General features: G+C 42.9%; 1 protein-coding gene across 10 annotated transcripts in view; it reads right to left on the bottom strand.

Moving 5' to 3' along the window:
* The window catches only part of Ptk2 (protein tyrosine kinase 2), a 201,255-nt gene that overhangs the window by 35,699 nt on the left and 149,827 nt on the right, over positions 1-15,729 (bottom strand). For all 10 annotated transcript variants that reach the window (XM_085832008.1, XM_029470110.2, XM_029470112.2 and 7 more), the window contains 2 exons: positions 14,720-14,809; positions 12,200-12,404 (listed from right to left, as the gene is read on the bottom strand). In XM_085832008.1, the coding sequence (XP_085688134.1) occupies positions 12,200-12,404; positions 14,720-14,809 (295 nt within the window). The remainder of the gene's footprint in view (positions 1-12,199; positions 12,405-14,719; positions 14,810-15,729) is intronic.

The following is a 15,729-nucleotide window of genomic DNA, read 5'->3' as shown; positions in this document are numbered from 1 at the left end:
AATCACGCATGGCAGACTTTCATCTCAAAGGGTGCAAAGGTAACCGAGAAGCTATTCTTTCCATTTCAACATTCACTCTCATACCAGATATAGAATGTCAAATGCTCTTGAGAATCTATAACTTGTTGCTCCAAGAAGCCAGGAATATAAATAAGCCCTAAAGATCTGTTTGACATTGGGTGGCGAACCCACATGTGGGGCTCCCAGAATCACTCTGCAGCTGCTGAGTCAAAGCAGCAAAGGAGGATGTGTAGGGTCATGGAGGTCAAACTGCCGCATATTTTCCCAAACTCACAATATTTTTAATAGTCATACATTCCAGTGAAAAGCTTTTAGCTGCCTAATGCACATAGGCAATGATGGATGGACGCTTACAAGTTGTTAATTTGCAAGTGGAAGGAACAAAAAAAAAAAGCTGAGACTTGTCACTTAGAAAATATGATAATTATGCCTGCTTATTTGTGGACCACAGCTAGTAAAGGAGTTCTGAAAGGGGAGAGTTTTATTTACTATTAAATCTATGGAGCAGAGACTGAAGGAAAGATCATCCAGAGACTGCCCCATCTGGGGTTCCATCCCATATACAGTCACCAAACCCAGACCCTATTGTGGATGCCAACAAGCACTTGCTGACAGGAGCCTGATATAGCTATCTCCTGAGAGGCTCTGCCAGTGCCTGACAAATACAGAGGTGGATGTTCACAGTCATCCATTGGACTGAGCACAAGGTCCCCAAGGGAAGAGCTAGAGAAAGGAGGAGCAATAATATGAACCAACCCCAGAGCTCCTAGGGACTAAACCACCAACTCATGGCTCCAGCTGCATATGTAGCAGAGGATGGCCTTGTTGGACATTAATGGGAGGAAAGGCCCTTGGTCATGTGAAGGCTTGATGCCCCATTATAGGGGAATGCCAGGACAGTGAAGTGGGAGTGGGTAGGTTGGTGATCGGGGGAGGAGGATGGGATGGGAGTCTTCAGAGGGGAAACCAGGAAAGGGGATAACATTTGGAATGTAAACAAAGAAAATATCTAATAAAAATTAGATTTCTAAAAAAATATTAAATCTATTTCTTGTTTCCTTCACTTGAGAAGAAAAAAGTCACCAAAGCAGTCGACTCACGGAGACTATGATAACTGCTCTGACTTTTTTTTTGGCCTCACGACTACATTGGTAGTCAAGTACAGGAATCTTCTAACTTCACCTCTGGAGCAAAAGTGAAGGGGTCTGCTAGGCCCTTGTTTCTAAGACAAAACAAAAACAAACCAAGTCTCCACCCAAGGCATAAATGCTTAAGGCCACTCAGTCTTGGGAGTCTGGGGTTCAAATTCTTTGGCTACCCCAAAAGGAAAAGGCAATAGTGGGGAGCTAATCTCCCTAGGAAGCTGTTCCATCATTCACAATCAAGAAGAGCTCCATGATGGAGAAACAAAAGACTTTGGGAAAAGACAAACACAAAAGTAAATTCAAGTTGGTTCCACACTCCTCCAGCCTTAAAGCCAACAGAAAAGAAGAAACCATGATACTTCCCTTTCCCTATATCGTGATGCTGGGGTAGAACCAAGGTCTCACGTGTGCCACCTCTGCCCCATTTCATCTCTGTAGTATCTATTCTATGGGCTACTATGGGTTACTGTGATACAAACTCTTCTCTTTGAAATTATAAAACATTTATTGTTAAAGATAAAAAACTGATAAAGGGGAAAAAAACTTTTAAAAACTCTAATCACCAAGACAAAGGGTTGGTATCACAGCCTTTTCTTTGGATACAAACTCAGACTGGGTCTGTAGTTATTTAAGTCGGTCTGGAAAATATCCAGAGAAAGCAGCAGTAAATCCAAAGGAAAGGCTAGAGGAGGGACTTGCTCTGGCAAGTTCACGGGAACACCAGTTCTGAAACATGATCTTTTACAGTTACTAAACACTGCCTCATCACAAAGGAATGGACTTGACCTTTCCACAAACCGGGGGTGGGGGTGGGGGTGGGGGGTGGGGGGGGGTCCTTGAAGGAAACAAGTCTATAGCTTGAGCTGGGCTGGTAAGAGCAGACAGACTGCTCCAGTGGTGCTGGCACCTGGCAACTGTCTCCTCCCTGATGATGTAACTTAAACAATGGGAAACAGGCTCTGCTGTTTGATCGTCGTACTAACCACCTCAAGACTAGTTTTCTAATTAAAATTATTTTATCGTTTTATGTGTATGGGTATTTTGTCTGCATATCTGTCTGTCTGCTTACCATGTGCGTGCCCGTGTCTGTGGGGGCTAGAAGGCTGTGTCAGATTAGTTGGAATTAGAGTTACAGATGGCTGTGTGGCTCCGTGTGTGTGTGTGTGTGTGTGTGTGTGTGTGTGTGTGTGTGTGCTGAGAATCGAACCTGGGTCTTCTGAAAGAGTATCCCTGTGACCCATGAACCCCTCCATACCCCCCAAAAAAACCCTGCAAAAAACCTGAAGGAAGTGGACTCTAATGAGAACTCATATGTTGAATTAGTAGATAGAAGCTCAAAGGATATAAGAAGTTCAAGGATATAAGAGAAAAATTGTTTAGAATTTTAAAACAATAGAAAATATGAATAGAAAGACTCACATGGTAATTACACCTGGAAGATATCTGAAATAAAAATCTCAATAATTGGTAGGACATAAATGACAGGAGTTAGGGAACTTGAAGGAATTACAAACTGAAAGAGAGTAAGGAATATAGGAGAGGAAGGAAGAAGAAAGCACTCACAGCAGGAGAGTTGCTGGGACTAGACCTGAGGATGGAATCAAAAGTTTTAGCCATCTGTGGTGAGTCAGTTGGGAAGCTAAGGCAGGCAGGAGGATGTCTCTGAGCTCAGAGCCTTATAGTGAGTTCTAGGACAGCGTAGCCAAAGAGAGGCCTTATTTCAAAAGCATTGGTGGCAATGAGTAAGCAAATCAAATCAACTGGAGTAACATGTAACTGGAATCTATAAAGGAAACAAGAGAAATGAAACAGAAAAACATACTTAGAAGATTTTTACTATCATATGTGAATACATGATCTGTATGTGTGTGCATGTGTGCTAAGAAACTTATCTAAAGGCCAATTCGGTGAAGTTAGCCTACCACTTCTACCTTTACATGGGTTCCAAGGACTGAACTCAGATCTCCAGGCTTACATGGCAAGTTCCTACACTGGCTGAGATACTCTGTCTGATCTAGAAAAAAAAAATGTATCTCAAGAAACAATGAGGGGTGGGGGTGGAGGTAATGGCTATGGCTCAGTGAATAAAGTACTCATCATAAAGTATGGAACTAGTGACACCTATCACACATATGCACACACAGACACGCACTCAAACACTCATGGCCATGTATACATAACACATACAGATGAATAACAGAGCATACTGGATTGAGGTGATGGTAAACCAGCCTCTGCATTTTCATGAATTCTGATTAACTACACATAGACAATGAGATGTTAAAAATATTATAAGTCTTAACACTAGAAGTAAACATAAATTTGAGAGAGAGAAGAGAGTGAAGGAAATGTTGGCTTCAGAGGGCTACCACTACTCTGGCCACAGAGAATTTTTCTTTTCTGGTCAGGCTTCAGGCCTCCTCCTTCTATACCCATTTATAGGTTCTCCCTATGTAGACCAGGCAGGCCTCAAACTTAAACACTCTTGCCTCCAACCCAATGTGCTAGAATTTAATTACATGCTAAACTTTTCCTTTGATATTCCTACATTCATGCAGTTGTCCCATCTCTCTATCTAATCAAACTCAAACATAGGAGAAACCATCTAGAAAAGACCCAGACACTTCACTTTCCAGAGAGGAAAAGAGACATTTGTGGACATAGGGGCACTAACTCTGGAGACAAAATTCAGTACATGGTATCAAGACAAACTAAAGAGACTGTGAAGAGAAAGAAAATGGTGAAAGAGCCAGGCATGGTGGCACACGCCTTTAATCCCAGCACTTGGGAGGCAGAGGCAGGCAGATTTCTGAGTTCAAGGCCAGCCTAGTCTACAGAGTGAGTTCCAGGACAGCCAGTGCTACACAGAGAAACCCTGTCTCAAAAAAAAAAAAAACAAAAAACAAACAAAACAAACAAACAAAAAAGAAAATGGTGAAAGAACTTTGGTAGCTACAGCAGATCAGTTTGACAGCTCCATTGGGGTTCACAGGATGCTTTGGGTGTTAGATAGCAAATGTGAGTCAGAGCTGAGATAACCACTCCATCAGGCCAGAGGTCTCTTGCTACATATAAAATAGGTAATGGGAAGTAATCAGAGCAAAGAAAAGTATAGGAGAGATGGGAAACTGTTGAGGAAGGGTGTACTGTGGAAAAGGCAAGAAAACAGGGCTTCTGGAGGGTAAATAGGTCTGCCCCTTGGGAGCTATGTCAAGTCACATGACTTCTAAGCTTCAAGCTCTCCAATGAGGGGCAAGAATGTTCATGCTTAGGATGATATGTGCAATCCAAGTAAGCAGTAGCCATGACATGGTCTGGAGCATCAGTTCTCAACCTGTGAGTTGCAATCCCACTAGGGATTGCATATCAGATATCATACATTATGATTCATAACAGTAGCAAAACAGAGCTCTGAAGTAGCAACTAAAAAATTTTATGGTTGGGGGGGGGGTCACCACAACATGAGGAACTGAATTAAATGGTTACAGAAGTTTGAGAACTACTGGTTCTATGTAAGTACTCAGGAGTAGATCCTGTAAATTCTAACTCTCAAGTATCCTCAGATCACACTAAAGCCACACTAGAGGCTGATAACTAGGAAGAGAAATACTGTGAATATTTAGAAGTGGCAGAACCAATGAAGAAAAAGGAACCAGGTAAGAATTTAAGTAATTTCTAAAGGAAATATTTTAAACTTTGCATGAAATTCCTACTAAATTAAGATGGACTATTTATACTTCATTTCTGGGAAAGCTGTTGATGTTACAGGCATCTGAGGAAATAAAAGGGCTCAACGGGAAACAAACAGAGCTTTCTTTTGGATAATATCTTGCCCCCAGATGATGGTACCAAGGAAGAACTCACAGTCATGAAGACAGGAGGTGTGGTAAGACACCATCTTTGAAACTGAGAATTACTTTAAAAACTGCACAGCATCGTCTACCATTAAATCAAGACAGGCATTAGATTCAAAACTTGCCAAATAGGACAAGTGAAGGACCACAAAGTGTTATTAGTACACTGGTTTAAGAAATTGTCTAGCTACCTGTTCCTGTACCAGTAGCAAGAAAGGCTTGCCTTAAATTAAATTAAATTCCAGCACACTGTCCTGAAGGCACCATACCCCGTAAATTTAAATCTGAAAAAGCTCTGATGTTACTACTGCCTTCTGGGCTGACAGCATGTAAGGCTTTGATAAACTGTCTCATTTCATTCTAAAAATACCAGTATGGGGCAGTATCTGTGATCCTGATCCTACAGGAAAGCTAAATACCTTGTCACAGCTTAAGAATTTCTTGAAAAATTCACACCTTTAGTCCTGGACAATGACTCGTCAGTTAACTAGATAGAACCACCCAGCAGCCTCACCTGCCAACTGAAGTTTGCAGTGAATTCCTGAGATGTCTTGAGGGTAGGACACCAAGCTACAAAATGGAAAAACTTAAGAACTTTTTGCCTGCAGCCACGAGGCTAAGTTCAGACCAAACAGAATCTTCCAAAAACCACCATTGATAAAGCTGGTCAGCAGCAGAGTCTCCAAACAAAAAGCTAAATGAAGACTCCAAAGACCCACCCTACATCACATATACATCCCCAAATCCCCAGAAGCTTCAACCTGGAACCAAGGCTCTGGATACAGCCTCCATAAAGTTACCTCTATAGATTCTACTTTGTCATCAGCATCCATAACTGTGCCCCATTGTCTGTGAGGTTACTAGGGTTGGGGAAAGAAAATGTAGTACATTTAAGACTGCCAAAATAAGACGTGGTGGTGCACGCCTTTAATCCCAGCACTTGGGAGGCAGAGGCAGTTGGATTTCCGAGTTCGAGGCCAGCCTGGTCCACAAAGTGAGTTCCAGGACAGCCAGGCCTATACAGAGAAACCTTGTCTCCAAAAACCAAAAAAAAAAAAAAAAAAAAAAACCAAAAAAAAAAAAAAGACTGCCAAAGTATACAAAGAACTCAAGAAGTTAGACTCCAGAGAAACAACCCTATTAAAAATGGGGTTCAAAGCTAAACAGAGAATTCTCGAGTGAGGATTCTCGAATGGCTGAGAAGCACTTAAATGTTCAATATCCTTAGTCATCAGGGAAATGCAAATCAAAACAACCCTGAGATTCCTCCTTACACCAGCCAGAATGGCTAAGATCAAAAACTCAGGTGACAGTAGATACTGGTGAGGATGTGGAGAAAGAGGAACACTCAACCATTGCTGGTGGGATTGCAAGCTGGTACAACCACTCTGGAAATCAGTCTGGTGGTTCCTCAGAAAATTGGAAATAGTTCTACCTGAGGATCCAGTTATACCACTCCTGGGCATATACCCAAAAGATGTTTCAACATATAACAAGGACACATGCTCCACTATGTTCATAGCAGCCTTATTTATAATAGCCAGAAGCTGGAAAGAACCCAGATGTCCCTCAATAGAGGAATGAATACAGAAAATGTGGTACATTTACACAATGGAGTACTACTCAGCTATTAAAAACAATGACTTCATGAAATTCCCAGGCAAATGGATAGAACTTGAAAATATCATCCTGAACGAGGTAACCCAGTCACAAAAGAACACACATGGTATGCACTCACTGATAAGTGGATATTAGCCAAAAAGAAGCTCAGAATACCCACAATACAACTCACAGACCATATGAAACCCAAGAAGAAAGACCACATCAAAGTATGGATGCTACAGGCCTACTCAGAAGGGGGAAGGAAATAATCTTGAGAAGTAGAGGGAGAGAGGGGCCTGGGAGGGAGAGAGAAGGGGAGGGAAAAAGGAAGGCCGGTTCAGATACCGGAGGAGATGGGGGAGAAGTACAGAGTGTTAGGAACTTGAAAGGAGGTGTGTAGCAGTAGGGGAGGGAGAACTGGAAATAGCCTCTAGAAAGTCCCTGATGCCAGGGACTAAAGAGGTTCCCAGGACCCAACAGGGAGGACATTGCTGAAATACCCAACAAAGGCGAGATAGAACCTGTAGAGACCATATCCAGTGGATACACATAGTCCCCGGCTGAGAGATGGGTGACCCACTCACCTCAAAAATATTAATCCAGAATTTCTTCTGTCAAAAAGAACAGGGACAAAGAGTAGAGCAGAGACTGAAGAAAAGGCCATCCAGAGACTGCCCACCTAAGGATCCATCCCATCTGCAGACACCACTGCTGATGCCAAGAAGTGCTTGCTGACAGGAGTCTGGTATAATCTGCCAGAGCCTGACCAATACAGATGCGGATGCATGCAGCCAAACATCAGATTGAGCGTGGAGACCCCAGTAGAGGAGTTAGGACAAGGACTGAAGGAGCTGAAGGAGTTTGCAACCCCAGAGGAAGAAAAACAATTATCAACCAACCAGACCCCCCCAAAGCTCCCAGAAACTAATCCACCAAATCAAAGAGTACACATGGGGGGTTGTGGGGACGACCCATAGCTCCAGCTGGATATGTAGCAGAGGACTGCCTTATCAGGCATCACTGGGAGGGGAGCCCCTTGGTCCTGTGGAGGCTTGATGACCCAGGGTAGGGGAATGCTAGGGCACTGAGGCAGGAGTAGGTGGGTGGGTGGTTGGCACCCTTATAGAGGCAGGGAGTAGGGGGTAGGGGATAGGGGGCTTGTGGAGGGAAACTGGGGAGGGGGATAACACTTGAAATGCAAATAAATAAAATAACCAATAAAAAAAAGAAGAAAAAAAAAGACTGCCAAGAAAACAAACAGATGACCGCAAACATCCTGAAAGTGGGCAATACTGTCATACCTTCTGACACTCATTGTGCAAGAAAGCAGGAGCTCTACAACATCTGCTTTCCTTTAACTGGAACACCAATCAAGTGCTCTCTGATCCAAAAAGACAGCATCTTAGTACCTGCTAGCCATGCAATACCAAGGTAGTAGGATGACACCAATGGCCTCTGATGGCTTCCTGAGTTGCAGCTTATGTCGGGACAAGTACGTCACTACAGTTTTAATCTTCTGTTTTATAAACCATCTGAGACAATGCTGACTCCCACAGCAACGACGGCCTGTGGTTCAAAGACCTCCGTAACTGTCACTTTTTTATGTTGTGACTGTGAAGCTCACTATAGAGGTTGGACCGTTGATATCAATACATATGTTCTTTCTGAAGGGCTCAGTGACAGACAGCAAACTCAAAACACTTGCCTCACTACTCAGTGGGTACATGCTCTTCACAACACAAGAGATCCTGGGAAATTGCTTTCACTTACCACTTACATTCTCTTACTTTGTGTTAGTAGGGATTGCTTAGAAACACATAGCAGTATCCAAAGGCTAAAAATTAGAACAAAACCTGGAGGGGAAACCCTACAGGCACTACAACTCAAGTTCTGCTCACTTTGAAAACTGTCAATGCCAGCCTATGCAGACCACGCTTGTGCACATTCACAGTTGACAGCAAGCTTACTGTTCAGATGCTGCTGTGTTAATCAACTACTAATTTTTCAACCCCAAACTGAAAACCACCTTAACTTCCACCACTAACAAGATTATCAAATTAACAATGGTGCATTCACCATTCAAAAACAGGACTCTACACATCAGTGGCATTAGCATGGGGGAGGAGACATGACTACCAGGATACCACATACCTAAGCTTTAAGCAAAAGAGGCTGCCACCCAATGATACCCTGAACATGAAGGTCAAAGAAGACAGGAGTCAGTGCCAGGAGAATGACATGGAACAGCAGCTTTGGTAGAGCTTTACACTAGAAATCTTGTTGACACGGGTTCCCAGTCTTGCCCAGTTTGTGAAAATGCACCAAACTGATCACCCAACATTCAACTCAGTGTTGGTGTGTTTATTCTATCAATAAACCCAAAGGGTGCATAGAAGCTATGGTGCAAAGCTAGCCTGGTAGTTCTGCTTGTCTATTGCCCTCATTATCTACAAGGGACTTGAGGAACTGAATGTGAGCCAAGCACACTCACAGATGCTCTTTATTATGTGCACAGACGCTTCATTCCAAGACGTCATTGCTGGGAAATGTTCATACTGAGCAGAAGCTCCAAAAGCTCTTTATTATGGTTCCTTGGCACAGGAAGGATTTTCCAATACAAATGTTTAATGCATATTATATCTGCCAGTCACAAAATAATAACAAAATGCTGGGGGCTTATGAGAATTTTTTACTGACCATGTTAAAATACTGCCATTTAGGAACTGTTCATCCCTAACCAAAATGCCAAAAGCTAATCTCATTCTGCATGAGTTCACCCTCGTGAGCACAGAAAAGGACACAGAGACAACTTCCTTGAACCTCAAGGACCCATTCAAGAAAGTGTGGCCAAGAATCTTTGCTAAGTTACAAGCATCTGAAGGTGCCCTTTCTCAGCTCTCAGTCAGTGAACCCACAGTTCAGTTGTGGATGCTGTAGTGATGCATCTGCTCAAAGGGTTCCTTAAAAGTAGTTAAGGAGACAAATTTGGGGATCATGTTTGATTTATTGGTGTGGCAAAGGGCTTCCTGCTTCTTTAGTAAAGAATTGGATGTAATATAAATGAAGCAAACCTCAATAACAGAACTCATTTAATTATTGTGACATGTTGCTCATGGAAAACCCAACAAGAAATTGTATTATAAAGTACACAGTACAAATGTCTTCTGTTGGCCATACTACAAATGTTCCAATGGTGAAGTCCAACTCCACTGCAGTCTCTGTGTACAAGACAGCCATGGCTACAGTAGAAGCACATGTGCACTGTGCTCCTGGCAGGAGGTGAGTATGACGATCCCTGTCCTCAAGGAGCCTCAGTCTAGTAGGGAGGAGACATACTAGACTGTGAGCTCCTCGAGGGCAGGAAAGCGCTCCATCATCTGTGCTCCATGCCCAGGACCTGAGCAGTCCATCTGCAGCTGCCTGGAGCATGGCTAACCCAAGAGAGCCTCAAGGACTTGAAGGGCAGGCTGCAAAGCCAGAAGGGCCAGGACACAGAAGCCAAGAAAAATGGGAGGATTTTGCTAGTGGAAGAAGCATTTCATGTGTGTAGAGTCTGGCTTTATTTAAGAGGTCAAGATATTCTCAGGCCCTAAATATATCCATTCAGCTTTTGCCTGGACACAAAAGAAGCCAGTGGAAGGTGTTTGAGAAGCAGCAATACTTTCCTAGAAAGTCATATTAAACCAGTTACTGCCAGATATATGAGAAGGGGCTAGGATTGGAGAAGCTGGCTTAGAGAAGGCACAGCTCCATTTCTTAGACAGTATGATGTACTGCAGGAAACTTACAATCGAAGTTTGAGGTTTCTAAGCAGAGCAAGCCCAAAGCTATAAATGGAGGGAGAGGCAGTGCCTAGGAGTGGGCCAGGCAGTGGGGAAGGGTATATACAGCACACAAAACTCAAGGCAGGGAAATGGCCCGTCTAACTATAGGTAGAATATCGTGTCTATATGGAAAGGAGCTAGTCAGTAGTCAGGAGGCAGAAACATTTAAGCTGAAAAAGTCAGCAAAGAAGTGAGTATAGAGAGGGTGATGGATCTCCCACCAGAAAGAGGAAGATTTCAAGGTTAGGATCTGTCAAGATCAAAGGGGACTTGTGCAAAAAGCAACCAGCAAAACAAACATATCTGCTGAGCAAAGCAGCTCTAAGAGTTACAACACAGATACGAAGCAGCCAAAAACACGGGGTTTCAGATGGAAGAAAACTCAGGAGGAAAGACTGTGGCTGTTGCAGGCATCCAAAAGCCTACCATGAGAAAAGCAATATAGAGCTGTGTGGCAGGGAAAAGAGCCATGAGAGTGTAGTGGTCTTATGGAAGTGAGTCTCACTGCACTAAATGACCACAACTGCCACTGTCTCTTCAGTGGAACTATTGAGCTCTCTAGGTTGAGGCTACAAATGTACTTAGCAAACATTGCTCACTTTATAAACTGCCTATTTTTCCCATGGGGCCTGACCTCCTTGACACACTCCAAAAAGAAGCTTCAGTCAAGGATAGCTCCTGAGGGCCTATAGAAGTAACAGAGCACTAGGCAGTTAGATGAGCATTCTGTCCTGCAACAGTTGGAGATGCTTTTGAAAACAATATAGCCAGTAAACAAAGAAGTCAAGTTCAGGCAAGTACCCTAAATTTGAGAGAAGACGGCAGTATATATGGAGCCAAAGTGCTACCTGTTTCAGGCTGCCTATCCTGCAAATTATATTAAAACACAATCTTATCAAAGTGCTAGCTCAGTCCAAATCAACTCAACAAACTTTTTTTCTTCAGTCACCTGGTGCCCAGTCCTAACCCCAGCACTGAGCAGCAGAAATGAGCAGGACATGGTGACATCTATCAGGTTGAGTCATGCCAGGGACACAGACAAGCCAGCCTAAATCTTCTCAGACCCAGAATTAGGTACTATACAGATGCTCCTTTGAGGGAATCGGCACAAATCTGGTTTCTGTGTGAGTTTCCAGAGGACTGGTAACTCCTCCAAGACCTAGTGCCTACCACTGCCTGGCACAAAATTTCTGAATGAACAAGAGATGTATTAAATACAACAGCAGTAGTCTTCAAAAGGCACCAAAGTAATGCTCTCTCTTTGGGAGATGGGGTTAATGGGGGAGGTTTATTGGAGGAAGGAACATCTTGGCTAGATTCTGAAGACTGAACAGGAGTTTATCAAGTAGAAAAGAGATTGAGAATAAAGCATGTGAAAAGGTCAAGAGCCTCGGCAGGAGAGTTATAAAACAGTCAGGTGTGGCGGGTGCACAAAATGTCATGAAGGAGTTCTATGAGGTGAGATTGGAGAGGTAAGCTGGGTCATTATAATGATAGGTCTGATCAAGCCTTCTAAGTCAGAAGGGGGGTAAATGAATTAAGATCATCATCAGAGCTTCAGTAAGAACTTAAGATCTAATTCACTGATAGCTCTAAAGCAACAAGATATACAAATCAAATTCCAAAGTGTCTGTGTCCTAAAGAAGCAGGGCCACCTTAGATATGCTGACATAACCATCTCAGAACTATGACTGCAGAGGAGGAGAAGCAGCAAACCTGCCCCCACCCCAGGCCCTCGCCACCCGACTCCTACCTGAGCTGAGCTTTTAGTTCAGTAAACCTGGGCCGCCTGCTGGGGTCATAGGCCCAACATTTCGTCATAAGGCTGTAGAGGGTAGGAGGACAATTTGGAGGCATTGGTAATCTTTCCCCATTTTCAATTCGACCGATCACATCATTGTTCTTCACTCCTTGAAAAGGCTTCACGCCATGCATCAGTATCTCCCACATACACACACCTGCGGAGTGGGAACGAAAACAGTGCAGTGAGCTCAGCACCCAGAGAGAAAGGTCCAGGCTAAGGGACCAGATAGGCAGCTGGCAGAGCTGGGCAACTAGACTAAAATATGGTGGCAAAACACAGGTGAATAGCAACAGCTAGTTCATGTGGCACCAAGAACATCAGAGTCAGAACTTCCTAGGCGGCTTATTTCTGAAAATTCTGGATTAGCAAGTAGTCTACCAGCTACTGTATAATTTAACTGGTACAAAAACAAACTACAGAAAACCAAAACCAAATCCCCAATGACTTTTTATACCTGCCCCACCACCAATGTAGGGCCATACTGATTTTAAATATAGTCACTAAGGTTTAACAAAACAAAACAAAACAAAATCCTATCATTTAAGTCTCAAGCTCAAGAAAGCTTGGATTCTTTTCCACCAAGGTACATAAGGGTTATCATTTCATTTACACAACTCCCACCTCATCTAAAGACCATGACTGAACCTCAGAGGCTGTACCTACTCTAACTCTGGGAATCAGGGATCTGTCCACCATCTTCTTATTCACCAAAGAATTCATCTTTCAAACAAATGAACAAATGTAACAGCACTGCCAGACACTGACAGTGGTGGCATGGGATAGGGAAGCAGCCCAGTGGCATGGTGCGCAGGTCTCTCTCTGAATCCCGTCAGGGCCACTCTGTATTCTGACCCTCCTTACCCCCTCGTGCCTTCTGGACAGACCAGTTCTAAAGAGCTTTTCCTGTATCTATTCCTATCCTCAAGCACACATTTAAAAATAAGGTCCTGAGAGGAAGGTACAGACTGGGCAGAGTGAAGTTTGCCTCTAAGGAGGCAAGCCATATTATGTGTTCATTGGAACCAGATTCTCAAATTGGCCCCAAATTTAGTTCTATGAACTAAATTTGTAAAGAGTCCCTGACAAAAATAACTCGCTGCTGAAGACAGAGCTCCTTGCTCTCTGGGAACCAGGACAGTATTATCCGCCATGGTACTACTGTATCATGTCTCCAAGCACCTTTTTTGAAATTTACATGTCTCATCCTTAATTTCCAAAATGGTTTTACATTTCTTTAAATACTGTATTTTTTAAAGTCAAATCTATGATGACACTGATTATAAATAGTAAACATTTATGGCAAGATGGGAAAACAATGCCAGTGTACTTATGAGATAATCTTTTCTTACCATTTAGATTTTCTTACCAAAAAACCTCTCTTAAAACGATCATACAACAAAGTAACAATACAGCTTAAACTCTAGCAAAGTCCACACGAGACAGCAAGTACAGCTGCATTAAAACATGTCCTGATGAACACCAACTATAAAATCTTAAGGTATTCCAAAAATGTTAAAATGTGCAGGAAGAGGCATTTAGCCTGTGAAGCACAGAGTCCCTGAGAAGATGAGCGAACATCTTGCCTTGTGGTTTACATGGCCAAGTCCACCTAGCACTTGTACTGACCGAACCCAGAGCCTTCAACTAAAACCCTGCCTAAAAGCTAAATGGATTAAAATCCACAGCATTCGGACAAAAGAAAAAGAATGCTTATTTGATATCTATGGTTAACTTTACTTACAGAAGTTAAATAAACAACTATTATATTTCTGTTCTGAAGCAGTTTCATACTTTACAGAGATGACTTCACTCAAGACTACCCACAAGAGCCACAGGTGAGCATCAGCGACAGAAGGAAAAGCAGAGTGTAGAGAGATACCTGCTATGTGAAACTTCCCAAAAGTGGGGACATTTTAGGTCAGACAGGGTTCAGCTGAGGAGGAGTAAGAATCAGGAATTCCAGGCAGAAAGACCAACATCAGGTAAGACGGTTTTGGAGACAGTAAGAGGAATCAGTTACTTTACAAGCACAGAAAGTGTTTAAGCATCCACACTTTCAATACAATATAGTCAACAGAGCAAGGGGGAAAGAATGTGTGTAAAGACCAAGGCAAAGGAGATGAAGAGCCAGCTCCCAAGCCCGGAGACAGGCAGCTTCAGAACAAGACAGAGAACAAATACAAATGCTTTGGGCTAGCAGCAACTCACTGAGCCAGAAGAGCCTACACGCTGGCAACAGTGGGAGAGAACGAAAGCGAACAGAAAGAGGAAAACAAGCAGCTGCTCCTTTGGGGACGGCAGACAGAAAAGAGCAGGAACAGTGACGACAGGCCATACTGACCACAGACGCTGTCAGACCTCAGCGTCTGACAAGGGATGCTCACTCTGAAGATGCTAAGTTTTAGGTGATGCTAGTTTTATTTTGCAGAGTACAGCGAAGTTTACTTAAAAAAAAAAAAAAATACTCACCAAACATCCACACGTCACTAGCTGAGGTAAAACGTCGAAAATTGATTGACTCTGGAGCCATCCATTTAATAGGTAATTTTCCTTTGGAAGCTAGAAGATTAATTTCAGAAAATGAATTTTCTTTGTTAGCTAATTGAGTAGTAACAAAGCTAGTCAAGATTTTCAGCATCAAAATAAAAAGCATCAGCTCTGACCCATAGGCATCCATTTCTTTGGGAGAATGACTCTTTTACTTGGTGCTTTGCAGGGTGAAAAGTATATGTGGGGTAGACAAGAAACTTGGATGCTCTCCCCTTTCCATTTGAGGCTGAATCTGTGCATGTTAGGAAGAACACACAGCCCATGATATGAGGCTTCACAGTATCCTGGAGCACATTCACCTGCAACTGGGATCCTTGCTCTCCAAATGCCCCGTGTAAAGCCTATACATTCCACTCCTGCTAGACCAGTTATGCTCTACCAAGCTGACCCAGACACAACACTGTGCTTCCAGCAAATACAAAGAAACATATTAACCTTAAATCCTAAAATGAATCATGCTTGGGGGTTCTATTCTTTATAAACAAGGCTCAAACCCACTAAGTCAGTTGCCTGGAGTTGCTTTGCTCACAGAAGCCAGAGTTATTCTCTGCCTCCTGATCAAGTCCTCTGGCTCAGACCTCAGATAGAAATGTAGAGCCTAGGAAAGCTCAAAGTTTTTATTGCCTTACGCATACCCTGAGTGACTACAAAAATCATTCCAAGTGTTAATGTGGAGTCATAAACTCTACCAAAGATGTGAATGAACAAAGCTGGAATTGATGGAGAATCAAGATTGATTATATCTTCACTGATATGTGCAGAGCAGGAAGAAGCGATTGAATGATAAATATATCAAAGCAATCCTGAAAACACTCCTTCCTACTAGGGGTGAGGCATAACTTCGTTAATGCTCCAGATGCTGAGTGGGACACACAGGGCACTTTTCCTCAAGTGACTCTCATTCTTGAAGGCAGGCAAAAAAGCACAGT

This window comes from Mus caroli, unplaced genomic scaffold (genome assembly GCF_978045245.1).
Source record: "Mus caroli unplaced genomic scaffold, Mus_caroli_1 scaffold_16, whole genome shotgun sequence".
Taxonomy (NCBI): domain Eukaryota; kingdom Metazoa; phylum Chordata; class Mammalia; order Rodentia; family Muridae; genus Mus; species Mus caroli.
The sequence above is the reverse complement of the archived record's forward strand: the minus strand, read 5'-3'. Positions and strand labels throughout refer to the sequence as shown.